The sequence below is a fragment of the Tupaia chinensis genome, unplaced genomic scaffold (genome assembly GCF_000334495.1).
Source record: "Tupaia chinensis unplaced genomic scaffold, TupChi_1.0 Scaffold000256_1, whole genome shotgun sequence".
In the NCBI taxonomy this organism is placed as follows: domain Eukaryota; kingdom Metazoa; phylum Chordata; class Mammalia; order Scandentia; family Tupaiidae; genus Tupaia; species Tupaia belangeri.
In genome coordinates, this window is record NW_006159736.1 from 740,387 (window position 1) to 752,588 (window position 12,202).

Sequence of the window (12,202 nt, forward strand, 5' to 3'; positions counted from 1 at the left end):
GCTTCATGGGGAAACCTTGTTTGTCATTTCCACCACTGATTCGGACTATATAACCCTTCCATTCTTCACCCAAAGCGTCAGCAGCAACTTCTGTGGCCACACGCTTCTCATAAAAAGTACGAAGTTTGCGTTCATTGTCTGCTTCAATGAGTTTCTGGCAGCCCGTGGCTGGGAAGGAAATATTCAGCTTCATCTTGAAGCAGTTGACCTCCTCCGAGTCACCACGAAAAAGAGGCCCCTGACTGAGTGTTACTGTTTTTCTATCCTTTGGGTAGATACCCAGGAGTGGGATTTCTTGATCATATGATAGTTCTATTTTCAGATCTTTGAGAAATCTCCATATTGTTCTCCACAGTGGCTAGACAAATATACATTCCCACCAAGTTGAAGGAGAGCTCCCTTTTCACCACAGCCCCGCCAGCACTTATCTTTTTTTTTTTTTTTTTTTAATTTTGACCATTCTGACTGGGGTTAGGTGGTATTGTGGTTTTGACCTGCAACTCCCTTATGATGAGGGGTGCTAAGCATTTTTTCATATGCTTTTTGGCTGTTCATATGTCTTCCTTAGAGCCTTGTTTGTTCAACTCATTCTTTCATCTTTTAATTGGGTTGATCTTTTTATTTATTTATTTTTTTCAGGTAAACTGAGTTCTCTGTGTATTCTGGTTATCAGTTCCTTATTTGAAGCATAGTTTACAAAAATATTCTCCCATTCCTAGGTTCATTGAATCACACTAATTACTGTCTTTTGCTGTGCGGAAACTTCTTCATCTGATATAATCCCACTTATCTATTTTGGGAATAATAGCCTGTGCTTCGGGAGTCTTATTTAGAAGTCTTTGCCTACACCAGTGTCTCCCAGAGTTTCCCCAGTGTTTTCCAGCAATAGTTTTATCATTTAAAGTCTTAGGTTTAGATCTTTTATTCACTTTGAGTTGATTTTTATTAATATAGAGAGATAGGGGTCCAAGTTCTTCTTTCTGCAAGTGGATACCGTTTTTCCAGAACCATTTGATAAAGAGATTTATTTCCCACTAAAGTGACTGGTTCCCTTTGTCAAAAATCAGTTGACTGAGACCAGCAGTTGGTGCTGGACTCCCACGTAGTCAACTGCAGTTTGAGTCCAGGATCTGATGGCTTAAACTCACTCTAGGCATGTGTGTGTGTGCGTGTGTGTGTGTGTGTGTGTGTGTGTGTGTGTGTCCAAGATCCTGAGAGGAAAATGGAGAAAAAGGAATTGCAATGTGGTGATCTCCCACTGGGGGGGGGGGTTATTTATCACTTTTATTTGCTCAAGACAGGACAAAAACTCTTAAAACCGGACAAGAAAGCCTAGAAGAAAAATAGCAATATTTTAGTCAAAAGTCACAAAATGCTATTTCACAAGTTCAGTCTCATGTACTTAATCTATCTTCTATTGTGGTTTGATCTTCCCAATTAAATTCTGGGATATAATATTCAACTCCAGACTTGTCCTTATGATTAAGTTGGCCATTTTGGTAGTTTTTGAATTCTTATTTCTGTGTCTGTATTTAATTTTCCTGGTACAGCACTCCCTTGAGAACTTCTTGGAGATCTGGTCTGGTGTTGGTAAATTCTTTCAGGTTTTGTTTATCTGAGAATGTTCTTGAAATAGTAAGAATCTTCTACAACAAATATCTACTCTGTGGCCACTCCTTAATATTCATATTTATTTCTTTTTTTTTTGTTTTTGTTTTTTTTTTTGGAGAGGTTTTTGCTATAGGGCGTGTGCACTCACCAGAAAGACAGAGAGACAGAGAGGCAGAAAGCGAGAAATCACCCCCTGGGGGGATAGCCATACAGCAATCCCTTCTCCTCCATTCTCCTCTTGGGATCTTGGGCATGCACGCATATGTGCCCGGAGCAAGTTTAAGCCACTGGGTCTGGGACTTGAACCACAGTCGACTACATGGGAGTCCAGTGACATAGCCATTACACCAACTGCTGGTTCCTGCCTTAATTTTGTCAGTAGTTGTGAAGTCATTCAGAAGGAGGTTATGTAGTTTCCCTATGATTGTGTATTTTCACTAGTTCTTTCTAAAGTTAATATCAAGTTTAATTCCATCATGGATGGATTCTGGATATCATTTCTATGTTGTTGAATTTGTAAAGGCTTGTTTTGTGTCCCTTCATGTTGTCAAACTTTGAAAAGGTTCCATGTGGGGGAAAGAATATATATTTCATGGTTTTGGGGTAGATAGATCTCTGTCAAGTCCATTTTATTCATGGTATTATTTAGATATTGTATTTCTTTACTTTTTGTCTAGATGATTGGTCCAAAGGAGATAGTGGAGAGTTGAGTTCCCCAACAATTACTGTGTGGCAGGCTTTCTCTCCTTTTAGATACAGCATATTGGTGCTCCTCAGCAGGGTTCATAGATATTTATAAGCATTATATCTTCTTGTTGAATTAGTTCTTTTTACTACTATATATTGCCCTTTGTCTCTTCTTACAGTTTTTCTCTTAAAGTCTATTTTGTCTGAAATCAGTATCACAACTCCAGCTCCTTTTTGGTTTCCATTTGCATGGAATGCCTTTTTCCAGCCTTTCACTTTTAGTCTGTGTATGTCTTTATCCATGAGGTGTGTTTCTTGCAGGCAACTGAAAGATGGTTTTTATATTTTTATCCATTCAGCCAATCTATGTGTCTTGATTGGAGAATTTAATCCATTAGCATTCAACATTATTATCAACTTTTCAGGGCTCATCCCAACTACTAAGTTGGCCATTTTCTTGGTTGTTTTTTGTTTTCTTATTTCTGTCTGTCTCTTTAGTATTCTTGCTATAGTACTCCTTTCAGAATTTCTTGAAGAGCTGGTCTGGTGTTGGTAAATTCTTTCAGGTTTTGTTTATCTGAGAATGTTTTTGTCTTTTCTTCCCATTTGAAGGATAATCTTGCTGGGTATAGTAATCTTGTTTGGAATTTTTTCTCTCTTAACACTGACTATATCAGCCCATTCTTTCCTTGCTTGCCTTGTTTCCAGTGAGAGAGACAATGTTAGCCTGATGGAATAGTCTTTGTAAGTTACTTTACACTTTTCTCTTGCCAATTTTAGTATCTTGTCTTTATCTGTGGTTTTGGCCATCCCAAGGGATGGTCACACTGCAATCCTTCTCTTCCATTTCTCCTTTTGTGATTTTGGGCATCATGACCACATGCCTGGCATGTTTTTCAACCCAGACCCAAGGATGTGAACCATACAGTTGGCCATGTGGGATCCAGTCAGTCACTGTAACCACCATACCACCAGTTGGCCCATAGAAATTCTTTATCTATCCTGGTTATTAACCCCCTATTAAATATATGATTTGCAAATATTTTCTTCCATTCCATTAGGTTTTCTTTTCACAATGTTCATAGCATAGGGTTTTTTCCTTTAATTCCATTAATGTGATATATTATACTGATCAATTTTGTTTTTAGAATTATTTTATTTAGGTTTATTTAGTTATTTACTTATTTTTTAATTTGACCAGAAGGGACAGAGAGTGAAAAAGAGAGTGAGGGGGGAAAGAGAGCCACCAGGTCCTGGTCTTGAACTGTGATCAGCCATCTGGGAGTCCAACGCTTCTAATCACAGTGCCACCTGTTGGCCCCATATCAATCAATTTTTGTATGTTGTAATATTTTTCCATTTGAGGAATAAATCTCACTTGGCTATAATGTATAATTCTTTAAAAATGTTGTTGACTTTTGCTTGTTAGCATTTGTTGAGTATCTTTGCACCAGTATTCATCAGGAGTATTTTATTTTTTCTAAAGAGTCTTTGTCTAGTGTGGGTATTAGGGTAATCGAATCCTCATGGAACAAATCTAGAAGTGTTTTTCTTCCATTTTTTTAAGAAGTGTTTGAGGATTACTGTTATTTATTACTTAAATGTTTGGTAGAATTTACCACTGAAGTCCTCTGGTCCGGGGCTTCTCTTGTATTTTGAGATTCTTTTATTAGTGACTGATTTTATTTTCCTACTTGTTTTAGGTATATTCAGATGTTCTATTTCTTTATGATTCAGTTTTGATAGGTTATGCATTTCTAGAACTTTGTTCATTGCGTCTAGATTATTAAATTGGTTGATGTGTTATTATCAATAGCACACTCCTGTATTCCTTTTTATTTCTGTAAAATCAGTAATAATGTATTCTTTTGGATTTAATCCAGTTAAAGTTTTGTCAGTTTTATTGATTTATCGAAGACTTAGTTCATGGTTTCATTGATTTTTCTCTATTTTTTTTCTTCTGTTTATCTCTGCTCTAATATTTCTTAATTTCTTTCCACTGCTGGTTTTACATTTAGTTTGTTCTTTTTGTAGTTTCTTATGGAATCAAGTTAGACTGTTAATTTGAGGCCTTTCTTTTTTAATATAAGCATTTACAGATATCAACTTCTTAGTACTATTTTTGCTGCATCCCATACATTTTTGTATACTTCCTTTTTCTCAGGGTATATTCTAACTTCCCTTGTAATTTCTTCTTTGACCTACTGTATTTTTAAGAGTGCATGTAACTAGAGATTGTATATAATATTTTATATTTTCCATTTGTCCATTTATGATTGATTTCTACTCATTCTATTGTGATCAAGAAAGATACTTTATATAATATCAATTGTTAAGCTTTTATTACAACTTCTTTTTTTGGTTAACATATACTCTATCCTGGATAATGTTCAAGGTTCACTTGAGAAAAATATTTATTCTGCTATTGTGTAGAATGTTCTATATATGTCTGTTAGGTTCAATTCGTCTATAGGATTGCTCAACTCCTCAGTTTTTTTATTAATCTTGTCTGGTCATTTTTTGCCTTATTGAAAGTACAATAATCTCCTATTATTATAGTAGAGTTGTACATTTCTTCCTTTCATTCTGTTGCTTCATATTACTATGTATTATTAAAGACATGTATAGGAGGGTTATTTTTATGTCTTTAAACACATAAAACAGAATCAGAAAATTTATTCACACCTCTGGTGGCCTTATATGGGTCTCACTCAGATATCCTTTCAAGAGAACCTGCTATAGGGACAATAGTTGACTGACAGCCCCAATTGCTATATCTCTGGATCCATAAAACCTATATATCTGCACTGCTGTCAGCTAACATCTCATTCAAAAATCAGGAAAAAAAATAGTAGCTTTTCTTTTTTAAAAAAAATTCATATTTATTTATTTATTTTATACATTCAATTGCATATACATCATTTAGCTTATAAAGAGAATTTATCCCACATGAAATATACCACAGACCAGTCCAGTTGAGAATATTATACACATTATCATCAACAGGAAGTAAATCATTTCTGTATCCCACAAAAGTCTTACTTCTCCATTTTCTCCCTAATTTCCTTCTCTACACTATTCTCCTCTCCCATCCTACTTCCACACTTGTCTCTAGTGTCCACAACTGTTTTCAATGTTTTTATGTCTTTCAGTCTTTCAGTCTCCACTATATAGTGCAGATAGTCAGTATATGTTAAGTGGAGACATACGATGTTTCTCTTTCAAAAACAGTAGTTTTTTTTAGGACTGAAGTAATGTTTGTTATGAGTCCTTGACTCTCACTTCCTACTGTACTAGGAAGAAAATTAAACTTACCAGTCACTTCCATTTTGAATATTCATTTTATTTAAAACACTCACTGGGATTTCAAAGATAATATCTTACAGATTTTTGTCTTTCAATGAAAGAAATAATCCTATATTGTTTCCCTTCTTCCAAATAATATAACCTGGGTACACTATGCTTGTCCCTGTGGAGCAATGATCAAGATGACAGTAATAGTACCTGTAGTAGTAGTGTTAGTAGCTAATATTTATTCAAAAATTTCTATGAGACAGTAATTGTTATGACCCACTTAATTCTTCTCAGTCCCCCATGAAGTATATCCCTCATGAGCTAGTCAGTTCAGTGCCTTCTTGACAAATTAGAGAAAGATGATCTTTTCTCAACAAACTTTATTTCTACCTGTCAGAAAATTGTTAGATTGTACTCATTTTATCAGAATAAGACATTTTACTGCCATCTGCTGGAAAATTTTTGTGGAAATAAATATGCAAATCACAATATCTATAATGTGAACAGGAGTCTTGCTAATGTGGCAACCTCATGCAGTACACAACCTGCATAACTGTATGTGGTATCTCTGAGGTAGAGACTATTGCCTCTTAAAAAGCATTTCCCTTTTCCTGTGGCTGTGGCTGAAATGGCATAGAGTGCTGGTGAATATGGTTTATAAGGACAAGGAATGAAAACTGTATCATTATAGTAATTCCAAAATATTATGCCAATTACATATGCTTAATTTATTGGCTATGACCCTGGGAAAGGCTAAATAAAGCAGCTTCTTACTTAACTAGCTATTCTCCACAAATGTTTTAGCTTAAATGAATGTTTTCATAGTAGCAATTCAAATATCTTATGTTCGATCAGTTCCAAAACTGAAAATATGGTGAGTTCTTTTTTTCTCAGAATTAATAACAAGTAGAATGGGTAGCCAATTTACTATGCAAATTATTAAACATTTCTGTATGCTCTATACATGGGTTACCAGTTTAAAGAGCATTTTAAAAATTTATATATTTATTTAATTCCATTTGTTATTATTATTATTTGTTTTAATTTGACCAGACAGAGACAGAGAGAGAGAGAGAGATAGGGAAAGCGAAAAAGCAAGTCACCAGGTCTGGGACTCAAACCACTGTCAGCTGTGTGGGAATCTAGCATCTTTAACTACCACATCACCTTCCAGCCACTAAAGAGCATTTTAACACAAGAAGTATACTGGGGGTAATTTAATTCATTACTTTTCTTTGGAAGTTGCTTCAGTATCTTAGATTACCAACATCATATTTATATACATAAATTATAATTCAACAGAACCATATTAAAAATATGATATTTGGATTTTTATGGCTGCTATGAACTGAATATTTCCCCTCCCCAATTCATATGTTGAAGCCCTCACCTTCAATGTGACTATATTTGGAGATACGACCTTCAGGAAGCCCTTAAGGTTAAATGAGGTCATAGGGGTTGAGACCCTACTCCAATAGGATTTGGTGACCTTATAAGAGGGAAGGAGAGATGATGCTCTTTCCCCTCATCTCTTTCTCCTTCCCTACCCCTGTGTGCATATAACAAAGAAGTCATGTGAGTATACAATGAGCAGGTGGCTGTTTCAACACAAGAAAGAGCTCTCCCCAGATAACAACCCTACTGGCATCTTGATTTTTGGACTTCCAGTCTCTCAAACTATGAGAAAATAAATTTCTTTGGGTTAAACCATCCAGCCCTGTATTTTGTAATGGCAGCCTGAACATATTACTACAATTGCTAATTGGATTATGTATCAATGAGATTCATTGCATCTAGCAAATATTTTCAAAACTTGAATTTTTATTTGAGATAGGTAGTTAGTTGACTAAAGCTTAACTTCAAAAGTATTTTCAGTCTCAGTTAATTCTTTTGAATTACAATTGAAGCAAATACATGGTATAAGCAGAAATTATAATATAGATGCCCTGGCTTGTCAGCTAAATTTCTAACAATATATGTCACATATGTTTTATGTTATAATTCAGATTGCAGGCAAAATATTTCTATGACTAATCTGGCCTTTCTCTCAAGTTTTGATCTGCTAGTTAAAAGAAACAAACATTCAAACATAAACAAACAAACCTAGTTTAGTCTTAATAGAGTTAAAATTTAAATGATTAGTCTGGTATCATTTCAGCATAGTCTCTTTAGTAAGTTACTTTCTCCTTACTCCTCTTCATAGTATGGCATTTAAAAACATAGTGAGAAAGAAGTACAACATGCATGTCCACATAGAGCATGATATAAGGGGGTCTACAGCCTTGCCTGGTCCCAGAGAGTGAGCTGGCTGGTATCTACTGAGGCAGTGACAATTGACTACTAGGTGACTGGTTGCTGAGTTGGCCTCCTATGCTGAAGTCATCAGTTGATTACTCATGGTTCTTCTCTTGACTCAGACAAGGCTCTCTGGTAATACCCTCTGTTGAGCTTGACTTCACCTTGGTTCTTATCATCTAGTTTGTATTTCCATTCATTCTCAGACCAAGGTGTATCCTCCCCAACACACTGCAAGTTTATTCTGTACCAGCATGGTTTATCATCTGTCAAGTGTCCTAGCTAGACCCTCAGCTACTTCTGGGTCTGATCAATGTCATTTAGAAATCAAGGGAAACTTGAAAAGCTTTGATTTAGGGACCCAACCTTTCTGGAATGTCAACTTTAATATAGCTATAGTCCAAATTATTGGATTACAAAGTGGCATCTCCTCAGTGTCCCAAACAGGATGCAGAAACACAAGAATTCTCTTCCTCTTAGGAACAATGCTTATAGGAGCAAAATGGACAAAGAAGCAGAATGTGACACATCAGTTCATTTTCTATTTCTCTTTTTCCTTCTACTCATAATTTCCTAAGGTAGAAAGAAAAGATTTTCCCTCCTCCTGATTTATACCCATTTTATCTAAAACTCTTAGGTATTGGCTGCCAAAATTTTAAAAATGTTTCCTCAATAAGTGTTTTTTATATCATCTATTATGCTATTGAAAAGTTTTATTTTATAATGTTGGAAACTGAATATTGTTTAATGTTTATCTTTGGGCTCTTTCTTAATTTATCCTGATCTATCCACAGCCATGGTATGCATCTTAGAGTCTAGAATGAAGATTATTTGTTTATAAAACAAAAGAAGTGAGCAGTTCCCCCCTAACATTTGGGATAGGCTTTTTCTAGTACAACTGCAAAGAAACAGCTAAGCACTGGGTGTGTAAGTGTGCATGCAACATGCATGAGTGTGTGTTCTGCTCTTTGTTTGGGGTAAGGCCCAAGCATCAAAATTATTTTTTAAATTCCCACAGTTGATTTTGTATACAGCCAGAGTATAGAGTCATGTTGTATGTACGTATAAAGAAATAGAATGTGAATGCTTAAAAAGTAGTGCATTGTATCTTCTCAAGAGCAGTTAGTCTTTAGGAGACTCCCAAGACTATATTTAAGATACTTGCACCTATTAAGATGCTACTTAATTTCATTCACATGAAAATATAATGAATAAACAAAGTGTTTCCATTCAAGCACTATCCAAATGTCCTATCAGATTTCATACCAGAGAGCCTATTTCATGGGGCTGAAATAAGCATGGCTTAAAAGTTTCCACAATTTCCAAACCTTGTTTAGATTTAAAGTGACAGTATTCAAAATATAATCTAAAGGCCTCATAGAAATTCCTTATTTTAAATATGATCAATCCAAATTAAAAGTCTGAAGTTCTTCTTTTTCTTCATTGACTAATAGTAGAAGCCTCTTTAGTGAGCACAGATATTTTACTGATATGGACAAAACACACTTACTCTAATGCTCAAAATATTCAGCTATGTGAATTAAGTTTTGGGATTGCAAACATCCTTTCATGAAAACCTCATAAAATGGGGAAATGAACATTCCATAGCAGTACTAGGGGTCATGATTGAGGCCCTGGACAAATATCACTGTTCATGTATGTTCAGGTATGACTGGATAATGTGCACAGCAACAGCCCTGGCATTGTCAATACTGACTTCCCCATTCATCCTTGGGAGATAATCACCTTGTAAGTGAAAACTTACAAACATTGGAAACTGCGGGAACTCACCATAATTCAAGAGCTTGAGTCTTCTATATTCTATGAAACCTAATATATTTCTCTGACTGACCCTTATGATTCTATGTCACTTTAATTTGGTCTCAAAAGAGAAAAAACAATCTTCACATTGGCAAAGAAGAGGCTAAGAAGCATGTAATTCTACTCATGATGGAATTTTACAGGCTTTACTGGAATTAATTACTGAAAACCTGTACATGTAATAATTAATTTTATGCAATTCAGCACTATCTACAGATACATTATTTTCATTCAAAACTAGTATAATTTGATATAAAATTGAGATTGTTAGGAAAGTTTTAAAAGCTAAACTCTTTGTGTCTTTGTTTATCCTAAATAGTAAGACAAGAAAATTATGTATTAGAGGAAAACCTAAAAATATCAACTGGATTATCTTTAAGATAAATATTAAGAGAACAAAAAACACAAATGCAATGTTGATCTTTATTTCAGAGGTGAATCTAACTAGATTTCTAGGCCATAATGATGCACTCCTGCTGTAATAATACTGTACAGTGTTCAAAACCTCCGTAGACTCACAAACCTTTTATACAGTTTGCAAAGTCTGTATTATTCCCATCCATACTGAACAATCTCCAGCTACTGCTTCCACAATGCTGGTCTGCAGTGCACAAGCATCCTTCCGTCACACATACACCATACACTACAGAGTTCACTCCTCAGAGCCTGATAAAAAAATTATCAAAAGGGGTATGAAGGGGAAGTAGGGTATATTACCCTTTTCTGTAGGCTTCCTGTCTGGTTCTCATTAGTTTTACTGTTTCACCCTTTTGTAGGCTTATCCTAATTTATTTTAGGCCTTAGCATGTGAGTCAGTACTTCGGCTCTTCACGACAGGTTTAAATATGCAGGTAAACTCTGCCAGAGAGAGCCTGCTATGCCCTGATTGGAATTTATCAGAGTGTGGGCCAGCAGATTCCCTGATCTACAAACCCTGAGACCACCAAAGGTAGGGGCATGCCCTTGAGCTTAAAGATACCCCTCTGATGAATGAGCCATCAGCAAGAGAATCAGGAATATGTCTTCCACAAAACCCCAAATATCTGTGTTTTAGATGTTTTCCCAAGGTTATCCCATAGCAGGACCCTTGAGGCATTGTGGGGCAAGATGTGAGACTTAGTAGGCATGTCCCTCACATTCTTAATGAACATACATGTCAATACATCTGAGGAGTAGGGGTCAATTTCTAGGCCCCAGTTATAAAGATTGTTCTTTTATTACTCAGCAATATCCACTTCCCTGACAGAAATTGGAAATACTTGCAGGCAAAGATAGATTTTTACAGTATCAAACATGTACCCTGCGAACTCATCTTTAAAAGTACAAATGTATGATGTAATTTGTTGATGTGTTTTTCTTTCATGTGTATATTTCTCATCTGTTAAGATATACCAGCCTTTCTATGCAACAGAATGAGTTGTCAAAAGAAACAATATATGACCATTACCTCCTTTACTTTTTTTTTTTTTAGTCACACACACACACACACACACACACACAAATGATTGGTTCTGGAAATAAAATTTTTGTAACAGATATTATTTATAACTTCCTACTATTTCTATGGCTACTGCCTCTGTGAGCCTTTTCCAATCATTTTGATTAAATAAATTTCATTCCTAAAAGTATAGAGGTGCTAGCAGAACAAATTCTGAAGCTCTGTCTGTAATTTAGTCCCATAGGCACACACACACACAAAGTTATACCGATTCTAATGCCATTCTCAGTAAAAGAAAATTTCATTGTTTCAGACATTTATTTAAGTGACATTTATGTGTAGGAAATTTCACCTAGAAATCTTAAGAATGTGGAAAAATGATAAGTCATCCATTTCTTTTTCTTCTACAGGTAATTTGATCTTTATCTCATACCTTCACACTTGGACTCTGGAATGAAGTCTTTGTACTATGGAAACTAAGTGATAAGACTGAAAGAAACAAAGTCAAAGGCTCAGGAGACCAATTCACAGTGAGAGCTAGATAAAATCAACCAAGACTAAATGCTGTTATTGAACCAAGTTGGCACAATTTAACACTGATTTTGGCATCAGGAGACTAAAGTTCATAAAATATTTTATTCTTTAAAGAAGAGGTTACAACCTTTGCTGAGAAATAGCTTGATTTTTTAAAGTCCATGCTTTAGTGATTTTTTTAATGTAAACCATGGCTGTAGTCATTCGATTATAGATTCCCATTAGTATATATTTTGATGGGTAGTCTTTTATTCAACATTTCAAGGTAAACTAGTAGGCCCCATTTTGAAATAAAAATGTCCACATTTGCATGTTTAAAATATTGCTGAACTAGAAGAGCAACTAAAATCATGATTATAAAAGATACTCATGTATTTAAAAAGAGTATTTTCTTTTTTTGTGTTCTAAATATTAGATTGGAGTTTTATATTATATATTGTTATATATAGAGATATGTATATATGTATAGTTTATATATATATATATATATTATATATATATATATATATACTTTCTGATGCA

General features: G+C 34.9%; 1 protein-coding gene across 1 annotated transcript in view; it reads right to left on the bottom strand.

The window, feature by feature from the left end:
• LOC102471395 (40S ribosomal protein S6) overlaps positions 1-228 on the bottom strand; it is an 835-nt gene extending 607 nt beyond the window's left edge. The window contains exon 1 of the mRNA XM_027772131.1: positions 1-228. This exon is cut by the window's left edge and continues 607 nt beyond it. Coding sequence (XP_027627932.1) covers positions 1-193 — 193 coding nt within the window. The 5' untranslated portion in view covers positions 194-228.
• Positions 229-12,202: the final 11,974 nt, after the last annotated feature.